Source organism: Amblyomma americanum, chromosome 2 (genome assembly GCF_052857255.1).
Source record: "Amblyomma americanum isolate KBUSLIRL-KWMA chromosome 2, ASM5285725v1, whole genome shotgun sequence".
NCBI classification, from domain to species: domain Eukaryota; kingdom Metazoa; phylum Arthropoda; class Arachnida; order Ixodida; family Ixodidae; genus Amblyomma; species Amblyomma americanum.
The window spans coordinates 106,841,704-106,857,817 of record NC_135498.1 but is presented as its reverse complement, the minus strand read 5'-3'; the positions used below and the strand labels follow the sequence as shown (position 1 = coordinate 106,857,817).

Here is a 16,114-nt window from a genome sequence, read left to right as displayed (position 1 = left end):
CGCCAGCCGCATTCGAGACGAAAGCCGCGGCCGCGAAACGCATTCATGCATCATCTTCTCCCTGTTCACCCTCCACAGATCTATAAAAAGCCGGAGGGAGAGGGAGGCCAATTAAAATTGGGACACTTGCCCATGCCTTGTAATAACTGACACAGCCATGGCAGCCTGGGCCAGACTATCACAGCACAAGCTCGCTCCAAGAAGACGGAGGAATTCCATTCCCTGACATTGACACATTGTAACACAGCTGTCATTACTTATTACAAGTCTATGCACATTTGACCATATTAATAAGGAGTTGTTGCCTTTGTGTGTCCAATTCTGGGATCCTTGCTGTGAATCACATCTGAATCAATATATAGTGATTAATGCAGGAAACGTTACTGATAACCACATATCAACAAAAAGTAGCCATGAGTTTAGTGCAAGAAACTTTTCGACTAAGCGGTGCACTTGGTTGAAAGCAAAGGGGGTTGAAGTTCTCTCGAAATAAGCAGTCAGACTAACTGCAGTGACTTTCAACAGTTCCGCAATGATATATGCTTGCAAACATTCCTTTGCTTACATAGCATTGGTGCAGTAATGCGGATTGTTCTGACGCATTTGACTTCAGGAGCGCAGTTACAGCACTAAATGAAGGACACACAGTAGCCCTTGACAGCGCGTTGTCCTTTCAGGCACGCCATTTCCAGTACCACTAACTATCCTTTACCGGAGTGCATGCGCCAGTAGGCTTTCAAAAATTTCGGACGGTGAATAGGTATCAAACCACCGCTGCCAGCAACCAATGGGTGCACAGAGTACTAATCAACAACTAGAGCCAGGTATAAAAAAAGCCAAAAAGCCTTAATAACATGCAAGAGGAAGGTTACATATTAGGGAACTCTTTCTAAATGATAACACACCACTTTTGCCTTATCTTCAAAAATCAGAATATTAGAAACTCATTGAGCTAAATCACCTGAAGTAAAAATCATCTTCATTTGCCACCCACTATCGACATTATACTAGCAAAGATGACAGTTTACCTTTCTCAGACGTTCACACGACACATGAATTTTAAAAAGTACAGAAAATATGCCCCGTGCACAACCCTTCTCTGAAACCTTTCTTGTGTACATCATAAACAAAATGCAGACAGAGCATAAAAAGAAAATTACTACTGCAACATAACATGAAATCAGGCAAGTAGACAGCTGATGAACACTGATTTGCTACATGAAATTTATGTCTGCAACTGACAGATGAGCCAAACCACTGGACTTGGGACCATAATCAGAAGAGGCACATGCAATGCAAGTCTGAAAGATGTGAGCACTAGAACGCTCTTTGCCTCTTATTGAATGAAATGTGCCATTTGAACTGCCTTATGTCTTAAAAATGTCTAGAAAATTAACCCTTTTCATATTAACGTTCACTAAGTGCCAGGAATTTAACAAGGCATGTTCACTAGAGCTGATTGATAATGTACAAACAGACTGCTCAGCTAAGGCAGCTTTACAAACGTAAGAAAGAAGAAAAAAGCTGAATAATTAATGCTTTCTTTCATCACAGTACCACTGCATGCAATTACCACTGCCAGCAGAAAAAGGGAGTGAAAAAAGAGTGATGAGGAGAAAGGAATGCTACTAGCGATGACTGCATAGATGTTTCTTCCAGGAGTTGAAAGCGCACTACACCAAACAGAATTTTACACAAGGATATTAACACAGGAAACTGAAATAACTCAACTGATCATACCCTCGTTTGATAACCGAAATGACCCTCCAAATGTTTCGGATCTATGGAACAGTGCCAAACAAAATTCATGAAAGTTTCCCTCCACATTCAAACTACACCAGAACATTATTTAAAGTGTGGCTTCTTCACAACCTAGGGTTCCTGTTAGTGAGATGGTGGTGCGACCTGGCTTCAGCAGCATACCCTGTCAGCACACAAATTATGCATGTCTCACAGTCATGAATAATACATGGCCCCCAATATCAACTTGAAAAGCACAAAATGATCTGTCCTACTGTGACTCCCCATAACAAGTGGCAAAGTTTCCTTCCACACCCCAAACAGCATCATGAAAGAAGCTTCAATGAACTTGAAAATTATTTCTCAAGGCAACCAGATTGTAGTGACTGAAGTATTGAGGATGAGATGTCTTGAAGTAAATACCTTGCAATTCCACTAAAATTCAAAGGAGAACATACAAAAAATCCAGGTGGCAACTCACCTTCAGCGGCCTGACGACCGTGACGGTCTCAATCGTCGTCGGCGCCATTGCGGGGGCCTGACTCTCCTGGTGGATGAAGCAAGAAGACAATGAATAGCTATGCAACAGACAATCATAAGTTTTGTCTGAAGAATACTGCAGCATGAGTCAGCAAGCAATAAGTCCTGATCTGGTCTCATTTGACATAACACTATTACATATACATAATACCGTTATAAATTAACTCTGCAGTTAATTTACGATTCTTTGCAAAGGCTAGAAGAGACAGAGTACTAAAATATTGGAGGTATTTGAGGTTCCCTTTCAATATTCAGCTTTTATATGAGTAGTAACATCTATTGTCACACAAAGCAGAAAGCTTTCACAAACATAAAAAGTTTCCGCATCAGCCTCTGAAATATCTGCTGACACTAACAGCTGCACTTATCTTTGAACACGGGAACACACTATGGTTACCAGCTGCTATTCAATGGTTTCTGCTTTAACAGCACTGTTAAGAGATCCTTTTGAGCTCTTACTTCGGAAACAAGATTTTTTTGCAACCTGTCAATAAAGGCAAATAGTGAGCAAATCTTTAGGCAAGTAAAGGATAAGTCTAGCAAAGCATAGTTGGAAGCAATGGCATTTTATTTCAATATAAATACAATAATGCAACTAGCTTACATGAAAACAGCTTTGAAAGAATATTAACACATCTGCACAAATGGCAAACATCACAACCTAAACTGGCTGCAGTACTAAGAATAAATGAATGGCAATTCATGTTTGATGCAGTTAGAATATCTTGGAACTGCTCCAGAGAATGTGAAACACACAGAACATTACAAAATAATGCAGTGCAGGCAATGGTACAGTATGTCTCATCAGCCAGACCACTACAGAACAAAGCTAGAATATTTGAATATGCATACTGCGTGATGCTACACATCACAATCATGCATCATTTACGTAATCATAAATAGGCTATCATGACAATGAAGCTGAGCCCTTTAATATACTAAGAATTACTATGCCATAATGTGAGAACTCATCTCAGAATTGCCCATGAGTATTTAATAAAATACCTAGCTTTTATCCTATGTGTAATGCCATAAAAGCTACCTAGAAACTGGCAACTCCTGCCTGAGCATGCCTGCAGCTTCTCCAGACATCATCTAGGTGCACTCAAGATCAGACTGGCAATGCAATTTCCCATTTACAGCTTATTCAGTCATGAGAGGAATGGGGCACATGTGCAGATTAGTCTGCATTTTATGATGTGATGGGCAGCATGTTTCACAGCAACATTCCAGTGTCTAAGATGCAGTGCTAGACAAAAAATTTCGGCTAAGGCTGTGGTAAACAGACTATGGAATGCAATTCCCCAGCAATGCAGTCAATCCAAATCACTTTCATTAAATGTAGCAAGCTCTGTCGTTTCTTTGCCACTCACAATGAACTGAAAACACCTGCTGATGACCTGCTGTCATCTATTAGGATAATTTCTGAATACTGAGGTCCTGCTTTAATTCTGAGTTCATGCACATGCCTCAACAGATACATAACGATTCTGAAGTCACTCTTTGAAGGCTGACAACATAATGCAAAACCTCAAGAGCCCTGCAGTGCATCCACTCGAGATACAGCAAAATAAAAAGGTGGAATGCCCCGCTGATGCACGCACTAAATCGCTCCAATCTGCGAGAACGGTGTGCAGCTGTCGTGAGCACATGCTACCTATTATTCTGCGCAAACTGACAACGACGGTGCGATGTTCTGAGAAGACAGGCCAACCACCTCTATTACCGCCCGGGGAAAAATACATTGTGAAAGAACTGCAGCTCCTTCCAGCAAACGCTACCCGCTACACTGCGCCAGCGTCAACAAAACTCACCCCACGATACGAACTGGCCCGGCACGATACGAGGCATCCCGGTTTCAACGAGGCATGCTAGATCGCGAGTTTGACTGACAGCCGGCGCCCGCTTCATACAGAGCTTATTATCGGTAATCAAACTGCTCGCTTCGTGAACGATAACACTGCAGGCTTCCGAATAACCACAGTCGACAGTAAGATGGTCGGTAAGCACGCAACTGGCACTAAGAAAAAGAAGCAACAAAACTACATAAAAAGCCCATTACGCCTCAGGCGTGAACTTCACAGCTGATTAAGCCACTTCTACTTTGTTTTCTCAGCCGCCGAGCGGAACAGCACTCTTGACGCGCGCGTCACGGTCCCCCTGGCATTCCCCAGCGCGTGCGGCTCCGCCCACAAAAACGAGCGCCACAAGTGCGGGCCGTTTGACAGCGCAATGCTTTTATGATTGAGGTCGCGCCGGCTTGTCAGCGCAACGAGACGCCGCCTAAGTAGCCTGCGCTCGCCACTGCACCGGAAAAGAGTCGGGAGGATGCCGTGATAAGAGGAGAAATTACGCCAGAACGCAAAGGGGCAGCGGAGATATCGCTGGCCCGGGGATCTCGGCGCCGAGCTTACATTACTCGCGTAAGACAATCGATACAGGGACGGTCCGACGCTGGCTCGCAGCGTACACCCCGAGGTCGGCCGGCGGTTGCAGCAGCGCAGCGCTCGAAAGCGGCCTGCGGGCCCGTGTACCGACCGTATCGGGGTGTCTGGGCACCCCGAATATAAAGCCTCCTTGTCGCTAAATTTGGCAACGGCACTTCCGTCGGGGGACGCGAACTCGACGGATAAGCCTAAGTCGAAGTAACGCACGGCTCCAGTGGCCCGCTGAATCGATAGCATGCAACCTGGGACCACGAAATCTCGCTGCTTGCATCGCTATGCACGCGGCCTGGCGAGGCGGGATCTCGAGGGGCGACTGTCCGCACGACTGTCACCGGCCGCGGGGCGCCGAGAAAGGGAGCTTCCGCGTCGAGCGAGCCAGGCTTATCGCCACCGCTTTTTACCTGGTGTAGCGGAGAAGCCAGGGCTTCCTAGGTGTTAGTCCAGCTTGACCGTGCGAAAGTCCGTCGCGTCGCGGCGTGACCCTGGAACGACGTCCAGAGCACGACGAGCGTAATGCTTCCCGGGATTTGCTTCGCAGCTTCGCTGGCGTCAATTTGGCCGAAGAACAAGGCCGACGAGACGCGAAGCCCGCATCCCCGACCGACACATCACGGAGCTCCGCAACCGACGGGATCGGCCGGACGGAAAGCAGAGCGCATGCGCGAGCAGGGGCACATAGTTGCCGGTTCTAGTATGTTGGTTTGCTGCGGCTCCGCCAGGTCTGGAGAAACGTCGCCAGCGATTGAAAGCGCCGGGCGTTCTGCGGCGTATCTGCGGGCATAGATATTCAGGCTGTGGTGCTGTCGAAAAACACAGGAGGTGGTTAGAAACTTTTGCGGATAATGGATGTGTCTGGTTATTTTCTAAGTAGCCAGACGATTGGTGAGTAGACATTCCAGATGTACAATCCTTCTAGTATGTTCTAGGTGTGCCCTGGCCTTCGCCAAGAAAAGAAAGAAATATTTCTTATTTTTGTCTGTGGTAAAAGGCTGAACATTCAAGAACGCAGAAGTTTGCTTGGAATTCCAATTAAAAGAGCACAGCTGCAGCGTCAGGCAGGGAAGCCAACACGCAGGCAGCTAGTAACCTACAGTGAAGCCCCCCTTCATTCGAATGATCTGCATGAGCAAAGTTACACGACTTAAAATACACCCCCCCCCCCCCCACACACACACACAGATTACCAGCTGGTTGAGGTGTATGTTTCTCGTGCCGCTAACATTTTACGTTTAAGGTATCGTAAATCAGCAAGTGTACCGGGGGACATAAAACTAAAATAATACTTCCCTAGCCAAGTGACTGTAATTATTTTCCCTCTGGAAGCATGATTTCCTTAATACCTCTTCAATGCTGCATGAGCAAAAATGAATTCGGCTCAAGAGAGTACACAAACCACTTCCTTTCATATACTGTTTGTGCCGGTGCACTCGGCAGCAAAATTTTACGAATGCATTCAAGAACTAATTTCCTGTTACCAGGTGGTCGCCAGGTAACCACCGATTTACCTGGGATGTATACCAGCGGGTGGAGCATGTAAGCTGTTTTATAGATGTAGGTATTTCATTAAATGACCTAAGCGAGATATTGGAAATACATATTCTTTAATATAAAACCCGCATCCCTTTAACTCTTGCTGCCGACATTGCATTATAGACGCTGCCATTTCCAAATCAGGCAGCATCGAATGCACTGATAAGTGAAAATGGTCCTAGTACACGAAGAGAGCGTCAACACGTTTTCAAAAAACTTGATGTCCTTTGATACGGTTTCTAATTTCAATAATTTTGGCGGGAAGACACTTGCTTTGAATAGCTAAAGCCGAAGTGCGGGTTCGAAGGAGTCTTGAAGAGAACGGGACCAAATGCATTTTGAATTGCTGACAGTGCAAAAAGAAGAAACACCAACGAAAAAATATTTATTTCTGGCAATTTTCTGACGAAACAAATTGAAAACACGCGCCGCCTTCTCCTTTGGGAAGCCAGTGATGCTCCTTGAAGTAATAAAGCTCGCAGGATTTCTCCGAGTAGACGAGGTAAATTATTTGAATTCGGTATCTCTTTTTTATTTTCACAAACCTATCTTCTCTACAATAATCAACGTCAATAAGAAGGTGCTTGAGAAACTTAACCCTATAGAGTCATCACCAAACGCGCAGTAAAAATGCACGTGGCTAACTTACACTTCCACCCAGTGCCTTCAGCCACTGCTTTGAGTTTTACGTCTCATAAAACCACACCTGCCATCATGAGAGCGTTAGCACAGGTCTGCAAAGGAAAAGTTACTGCTGCGTCGCCGTCATAAAAGGACGCACACAGAAAGCAGCTGCATATTGAGGAAGACAAAGCAGGGCCCATGTGTTTCGTGCATATATGTCTATACTGATGGCCTTTTTTTCTCTGTATGTCCGGAAGTAGGGCTGTCATTCGTTAGTTATATTATGCAGGGTCTTTTTGGCGCACTTCGTCAGCGAGGATTGCCGTTTTATAGCACTTATGTTCAGGTCATTTTGCTGTTGGATGACGAATATGAGTTTTTATGGCGCAAGAGCAGCTCTGGCCAAAGAGCGCCATGACACAAGGTAGTTTTCATTGCACAAGACCCATTTCCCAAGTAATGCGCCCTGAAGAAGCCGAGCACCAGGCAGGGGAAAGCTGGTACCCATTGTATCACCGGTGGGTACTCGACGGCACTGGGAATCGAACCCCGCACCTCCCGCATGCGAGGCGGATGATCGAACCACTAGGCCACCACTGCGGCGCTGTTGATGCTGGAGTGATTGAGTGGGGTTCTTACTGAGCCAACTCTTCCAAAGCTCCCTTGTTACAGACCGTCTTCAGAGCTGTATCGTTTTACCGAATTTTCAAAGTTCGTTCTAAGAACAGGCTTTGTAGTATATGTAACTGAGAACATCTTCGTTTTTTTCAGTACTGTGATTGAACTAATAGATCCAAAAAACGCAAGTATTGCGTCACTTATTGCCTAATTACTAAATTATAATTTATTCGAAAGTTCGTAATGAAAGATTGTGTTTAGCGCCCCGAAGCGACACATGAGCTATGAGGAACTCCGTAGGGAACGGCTTCTAATTATTTTAATAATAATAATAATAATAATAATAATAATAATAATAATAATAATAATAATAATAATATTAATAATAATAATAATAATAATAATATTTGGTTTTTTGGGGAAAGGAAATGGCGCAGTATCTGTCTCATATATCGTTGGACACCTGAACCGCGCCGTAAGGGAAGGGGTAAAGGAGGGAGTGAAAGAAGAAAGGAAGAAAGAGGTGCCGTAGTGGAGGGCTCCGGAATAATTTCTACGACCTGGGGATCTTTAACGTGCACTGACATCGCACAGCACACGGGCGCCTTAGCGTTTTTCCTTTATAAAACACAGCCGCCGCGGCTGGGTTCGAACCCGGGAACTCCGGATCAGTAGTCGAGCGCCCTAACCACTGAACCACCGCGGCGGGGGTTTCATGTCCCAGAGCGGCTCAGGCTATGAGGGACGTCGCAGTGGAGGGCTGCGGATAATTTCGACCATCCGTGGTTCTCCAACGTGCGCTGACAACGCATGGCATACGGGAGTTGTTTTTTTTTAATTTCGCCTTTATGGAAATGCGGCCGCCGCGGCCGGATCGTATCTTGTGACCTTGAGATCAGCAGCCGAGCGCAAAAGCCCCTCAGCCACCGCGGTAGCTGTTTATTCGCACGCATTCATGGGCTAAAACAATTAAGGGGCACACATTTGTTTTCTTTTCTCGTTTTACGGCATTCCAATGGAATGGTCTTGCAGCTCAGGCTGTCTATGCGCATTTTCGGGCGCGTTTTCTTGCCTTCCTTTGCAAATAATTAGGCAATAGCACTCACCGATGGCATATTCTGTTTGGTTTTGCTTTTATGGTCTGTACTGTGGGAGAATTTGCTTCTTGTTCCCGATACCTATCCTTGCCCTGCTTACTGATATAACGCACAGAAGTAATGAATAGGCGTATTTATGCACGGAATGACAAGTTGTGCATTTTCGCAAAAAGAAAAGCGTTTAATTTTTTTTTCGCTTCCTTTTAGCGCTCTTTTCTATTCATTCATATACATTCATCGCGCATACATACACACTTACCGATCCTCTCATTTCAGCTTTTAATGCACATGCACAGGTCGGCAATAGAGTATTCCCTCTCAATTGTGTGTCGACACTACATTGAAATGTAATCCAGAAAACATCAATGTTACAGGGCGACAACTGTGCAGCACTGAATTCATACATGCAAAGAAATATAAGTGCCGCTGCGGCACACAGATGAAGAAAAGAAACGTTAATGTTCCCAATTCTCAGAACTGCGCGCCGAGTTTCTGCAGCTCACACGATCGCATTTGCTACAAGAGTGCAGTGTGTTAGGAGCGCCACCAAGCTAGAGTAGGCTTGTAATGAGTGTGTAATTACTCATCCCCATCCACCGTATGGCTGCGCTTAAGTGTATGCTGATAAGCAATTACCCCCTTATTACAAATCTATGCTACATTGGGGGATTCCCTTAAAACATAAGAGAGTAATTACTCATTAGCATACACGTAATGGCTGCACTTAAGTAGACGCCAACAACTAATTACTAATTTATTGCTACAAAAGAGCCCAGAAAAGCGCGGTCGTTAACTTTTTTATTCCTTTTTGAGAGAGGAGATGTTGGGACATAGTGGCCGATGAAAGCAGCGCTCGTGAAGCACAGTTAAACGTAGCTCCATGAAGCAAAATTTTTGTGCTAATGCAATTCAGTGTGCTATAGCTGTCTGAACTGAGTGTAACGTTGAAGTGCAAGCGGCCTTAAGTCGTAATTACAACCAGATTAACGGGGGGCAACGGTAACCGTCAAGTGATACTCGCGTTTCAATGCCCTACGAAGTGACCGGAAACGAATGCAAAGCCTTCACTGCCACCACGAACAGCACAAGGGCTTCAAGTATCCTATTAGTTATCCCACGGTTGGTCAATGTCCACCGCCAGTCCCACTGAGTTGTTACTCATTTCAAAACTGTTCATTACCGCAAGGTCAGCTGTTGGTCGAGAAACCAACTAGTCTACATAACCGCAAGCACATTAATTTCGTGATGGCTTGCGCAGAGATGCAACTGCACAAAACACTGGGCCACAAAGAGACCGCGTCGAAACACACGGGCGCGCATGTAACCGCGCATCCGCCCTGTCAGCGCTGACGAAAGGATATGACGCAAGACGGGCGAGGACGGCGTCCGATCAGAGCGTCTCGGTTAGGCTGCTGACATGGGCGAAGGCCAGAAACCAACGCCCCGACAGCTGTCACCGCCGCAGAAGCCCGGAGAGACCTGGGAGCTGCCTCGGTCGTCTCTTCAATAAACTCGGGGCGATCACGCCTGATGCGACGCCGCGAGGCACCGACAAGGACAGGCAGACACGGTGTAGTCTAATCACAGTTGGGAAATGCACAGCTGCACAGCGGAGCCGCTTTGAAGACAAACTTCTCTTGTTGGACGGAACTCGATTTGCGTGCGCCAGTCGCCCAGGCCGCGTGGAGTCGCTGCAGTCGCCGCAGCGGAACACACCCAACCAATCATCACGCTCGTCACGGAGCCTCTTATTAGGAGCGGAAGCAACCGGTTTGCAATTTCGATGCTTCTTCGCTTCGTGCTTGCGTGTCAGTCGTGACGGCACGTTGGTCGTTGTGGCATATTAGTGCAGTATAGTGGCCTCGTTACACAGGTGCACCGAGTACTTAGGCAGTCGCGCAGCTGTGAGCGGTTTTGACGCAATTACGTGTCTTGCGTAACAATGGCGCGCGAAAAAGAGCTGTCGTAATGGCAACGAACAGCGCTTTCTGCTCAATGGGCCACCCCAGCGTTCTATGGCGACGCGTCTTCGGCTGTCCCCACCCAGTCACGCTTTCCCGCGATTCTCCGTCTTGACGGTCTGTGTATGAGGCACGATATTAACGAAGTCGTGAGTGGTGAAGTTTCAATATTGCGGGCCAACGTCAATAGCCCGCGCCCACCGATCACTTCCGGGAGTCCGCTAGGTCCATGTGTGTTCGCCACAACGGCCAGCCAACGCGTTTGCATGCGATGCAGGCCGCTTTGCCTTTGCCTTGGCCGGCAGACAGTGTCGGGACTTTCAATCGGACGTATACATTCCATAAGTCGTCTTGCACGGACCGGGTTCGCTCCACCAGCATTGCGACCGGCTGAGCAAAGAATAAGATATTTAAATAGCGCGGTGTTTGTGGTTGTAGCAAAACGAAGCTGATGATTTTTTTTTCGGAGAACCTTATCAGTTCACGAACAAAAGTAAATAAACGAAAAACCTACTGTATTGCCGCCACCCATTTAAGGTCTCATTAGGTTTCTTTTTATTATGCTGGTAATTGGTATTAAGAGGCCGTACAACGCCGGAATGCGCAGAGCTAACTTCAAGTTTTCGTTCCTGCTAGAGCCGCGCGGGTACGCACCCCCCCCCCCGCCCCCTCCCAGCCGAGTGGACACATCGAAGTAACTATCGGCTTATCGGCGCTGCTAAGTCGGGGGTCCCTTCACTGCTCAGGGAAGGCAGCTGTGCCACCAGAACCAAGAAAGGAGCGGGCGAGCATCTCGGGCAACAATTTCCAGCGTCCTGGCGACGCTCCGGCGAAGGGTCTGTACAGATGTCGCAAATGTGGCTGTTGACTATCATCCCTCTTGCAACGGACGCACTTCCCCCTTGGCGTTTCCGGGACGTCTTCCCTGTACGACGCGCCACGACCGGAACGTCTCACGGCGGATCCCCCCATTGCGCCGCAGCCATCGGCAGCAAAGTAACTATATTGTATACGAGTTATTCGCCATTGTGTATGCTTCCCGTAACTCTCACGACTACAGACACGCTGACAACCGTGCAGACTCGGTGAAAGGAAATGTATGCCATCAGTATCTAGCACGTGAGGGTAGTAGCGGAGCGATGGCTGCATGCCACAGACAAGAGCAGCCGGAAGCAAAGTTGAAAGGGAGAAACCCAGGCGTGGAGAAGGGTTTCGAACACTTTTCTGTTTGTTTGTTTGTTTGTTTGTTTTTACCACGAGGGCCCTGGGTTAGAGTCTGCTCAACCCTCAGGGGCTGCATAAGAATTTCATTGATTTATGGAGGCCTGCGGCGGATCACCGAGAATGACTAACCCAACTACTTTAATAACGGAACCCTTAACGGGGCGCAGAAGCATCGGACAGCAGCCTAGATAGACACTCCGTGCATAGCACGTACTGTACTTCAAGAATACCTAATTAGGCTCTAACCGAGACGTTCATAAGATGTTCGAGAGTTGTTTCTCTGTGTGAGCTCAGTTCCTTTAAATTCAGTTGCTGAAATTTTCTGTGTGACTTCACTTGCGCAACTTACAGTTTGCTGTTGTATATTTCTGTAAATATATTTGATCATTGTCTGCATCGTCTAACTGAATAATGAAATATTTGGAAGGGTCTCAGCACTTCCGAAGAAAGAGAACGAACCACATTCAATTTACTCCTATTCATATGGTCGTAATAACACAAACCTCCGAGAACAGAGCAGGGTGCCCGAACAGCTCTGTAACTCACAGCCGTGAATTTTGCTCTTAGTGCTGTTTTTGAAAACGCGTTCGTACCACGTGACGCTCAAATGCTTTTTGCCACAAATATCTCACTTCTAGGAAATTCTCCAATTCACCACAGAATGGCTGAGAGAGTACCGGATGTTCAGTCTTAGTTGAAGAATAAAAAACCACAGGCGGGACAGCGCTGATGTGTGGTAGTTTTGTTCTTTCCCGATGTTTGATAATGAAACTCAGTTCGCCAGTTATGCCAATGGTCGCAGAGAAAAGAAGTGTCACTCTGCCTCTTCCCTACTAAATCCCGTCAACCTCCTCCCCAGTGCAGGGTAGCCAATCAGAACACCCTTTTGGTTAACATCACTGCTTTCCCTTTTCCTCTTTATCTCTCTCTTTCTTTTTAGAAGGTTTTTGCAGAGGCTGTGTCACCCATCAACCTTACCATCTTCTCTGCATTCGCCTTCCCTAACGTCCATTACACCCATCTCACAGCTACGCCAACTACGTTATTGTACGCTTGTCATCCGCGTCTATATTTGCTCGTATACAACATACATGGCGAAATTACTTTTGAAAATTAATTAAATTACAAGAGGAATTAATTTCGTATGAATCTCGCAAAATTAAATTATATTACAAATTACTGCTCTCAAAAAATAAGGACCATTGCATTAAAATTACTCCCCAAAAGTAGAGAAGGTTACTTTTAAATTACTCTTAATTTCGACGCATAAAAAGTTGCGCACTGGTCGTAGCTCCTACAAAATTTTCAGATTTTGTTGTTTACGCCGAAACTGAGCTTCAAAGAGAGCGTCGGAAATTTTGTCCCTTTTTGAAGACTGGTAGCCCTTGTCCATTGAACAGCCGCTTTGCTGGCGCAGATGAGGTCAACTTAATCGAAAATTCTGTTCAATTGCTCGTATCACTGCTCAATCAGAAGTTCATCGTCCAATGCGTACTATGGTCTCATCCTCTTGATTTTGAAAAATATGTCGTACGCATAAACAGCGGGAGTGCATAGACTGCTTGTTCACACTCATCGTCCCGGAAATGCACTTCTGCTGTTCAATTGACTCGTTCTGGAGGCGCGTTGACGGAAATAAATAGCATGTTGCACCTGTGTTGCTCTTGAGTTAAAGACAGTGCGCTATATCTGGCCACACAAGCTAGTTTTCCCGAAAGCTCACAACCAATTAAGTTTGCTTGATGTCACTTGACACTTCTTGTCAGTACGGTGACGTGACAATATATATGAAGCAGTCTAGAGAGAAGTACTCGCTCAAGCACTCTCAGTGCGTTTGTGGAAAGGTGCAGCATGGCATGTCATGGTCATGGAGCTCTGCTGGCGGCCCTGCGGTGCGTTTGTGTCAGCGACCGTACGAGTGTTGGAAGATGCGTAGCAGTCCTGCGGACTCTTCATCAAGGCGGTGCTGATGCCCACACGCGCATCGCCTCTCGTCCGCGTGCGTTGCTTCGCTGGAGTACTGGCTATTGCTGGCAGTTCCCCAGAAGGCTTAACGACCACAAACGTGACGTAAGAAATAATAATCACACGACGAACGCCATTGCCGAGCATGTGCAAGAGCATACTCACACGATTGACTGGGACCATGCCACTGCCGTCGCGAAGGAAAGGAACGTGTCATCTCGGCGGCTGATGGAATCTCTAATCATCCAATCGACACCAGCTACCATGAACCGGGTGCAAGGAACCATGCCATCCATCTAGGCACGCTCCTTGCGCCACGTGTTACGTATATAAGTCGCGACAATTTCTTGTCCCGCTCAGTGATCAAGGAAACCGTACGAGGTTCCGAAACGTCTTTGAATTTCATGACATGGTCAGTGACCGCATTCCTTTTTTTTTAATACAATGCCTGACCAGACGAACTTTCGTCGAACCATTGATTATGCCGCATGTTTTTCTAGTTTTGTACATGCTCAAACCCGCAAATGCAGGGCCGGAGCATGGCCGACACCAGGAAGAGCACTGACCCAGTACTCAGCAAAGGTAATTTTTCTAGTAACTGGTTACTTTCGCCATAATATTCCTGCTCAAAATGCTAAATTAACAGCCCAGAAAAGTAATGAATTACATTACAAATTACCGAGAAAGTAATCTATTTACGGTCATACCTATGTAAGGTGCCCTCGCAGACTCCACGCTCCTAATGCCCCGCTGTGCCAAGTTAAGAACAGTTTTTTATTTATTATTTCGAGACCAGGAATGCAGTAATTTCTTTCATCTTCAGGTTTTGCGTACCGTAGAAAAAAATAAATAAATGTTTTTTTAGACATTGTGCGTGCTTAAGTAGCTTCCCGCAATTACCATGTGCAATTTTATGCCGAACACAACCGCCCACCTCATCCAATTTGAAGCCCGAGCTCTCCGAAACCACTAATACTCCGTGCCTTAACCGAACATTCCCTTAATTAGATCTAAAAGTACCAATTTCAAGCACTTTTTCTCTGTAGTGCCTTTAAAATTCTTCCAATTTATAAAAACTGAGGCAATGATAGATTCTTAAATTTTCCTGAAACTTCGTAAAAATTCTCTGTTCGCCAAATTTTACAGCTCATATTTATTGAATGAAAATTTCTCAAATGGAACATCATTGTCAAGCATCGCGTAAGCTTGTTCACAGCGCCTTCTAGCACGAGCTCACAGAATTATCAGCGTTTAAAAACGAAGAACAGTAAAAAAGACTTATGCATCACATACGTATACGCCGCGGTGGTTCAGTGGTTATGGTGCTCGGCTGCTGAGCCGAAAGTCACGGGTTCGATCCCGGCTGCGGCGGTCGAATTTTGATGGAGGCGACATTCTAGAGGCCCGCTTACTGTGCCATGTCAGTGCACGTTAAAGAACCGCACGTGGTCGAAATTTCCGGAGCCCTTCATTGCGGCGTCCCTCATAGCTTGAGTTGCTTTGTGAGGTTAAACCCCCACAAACCAAACCATATTCGCAACTGGCATCAGAGCAGTGAGACGTGAGGGCGATACAGTGAAACGAAAACAAAAAATAATCAGCCAAAAGGAAAAACAAAATACTGCCCACTGGTTCGATGCGATCCGTTTCTGCTGCATACCGCTGCCGCAAACTTGCAATTCTATACAGGCACCGTTTACCCGCCGCGGTGGCTAAGTGGTTAGGGCGCTCGGCTACTGATCCGGAGTTCCCGGGTTCGAACCAGACTGCGGCGGCTGCGTTTTCATAAAGGCAAAACGCTAAGGCGCCCGTGTGCTGTGCGATGTCAGTGCACGTTAAAGATCCCCAGTGGTCGAAATTATTCCGGAGCCCTCCGCTACGGCACCTCTTTCTTCCTTTCTTCACTCCCTCCTTTATCCCTTTCCTTACGTCGTGGTTCAGGTGTCCGCCGATATATGAGACAGATACTGCGCCATTTTCTCCCCCCCCCCCCAAAAAAAAAAAACAATTATTATTATTACAGGCACCGTTCTTTTAATTCTTCGGTCACCGCGGGCGCCAGCGAAAAGGCTCCGCGCCGAGCAAGGCGAAGTGTACAGTTGTATTCGCTTACTTGCTTCGACTGCATTCCTGCTTCGGACCAGCTGATAAGCGACCTTGCTCCGCCCGTTTCTTGAGGTCTTCCGTCAGCGCCGCCTCGTTACTTAAAGGAAACAGCCCGCGCGGCCGGTTTCCGAGTGCTCTTCTGTGCACGGGTATAACAGCCGCCCGCGTGCTCGGATTCCTTGAAACCGGCCCGAACGGAATCCCGTTCCCTCGCCATTGTGAGTGGGATGGACACGCGTCGGCAAAGGCCAGCTCATCGACG

The 16,114-nt window shown here is 46.6% G+C and overlaps 1 protein-coding gene across 1 annotated transcript in view; it reads right to left on the bottom strand.

The window, feature by feature from the left end:
* Positions 1-5,378, bottom strand: part of LOC144121734 (transmembrane protein 47) — a 112,606-nt gene extending 107,228 nt beyond the window's left edge. Inside the window, exons 1-2 of the mRNA XM_077655100.1 lie at positions 5,129-5,378; positions 2,222-2,287 (exon numbers count right to left, since the gene is read on the bottom strand). Of these exons, the coding sequence (XP_077511226.1) occupies positions 2,222-2,269 (48 nt within the window). The 5' untranslated portion in view covers positions 2,270-2,287; positions 5,129-5,378. The remainder of the gene's footprint in view (positions 1-2,221; positions 2,288-5,128) is intronic.
* Positions 5,379-16,114: the final 10,736 nt, after the last annotated feature.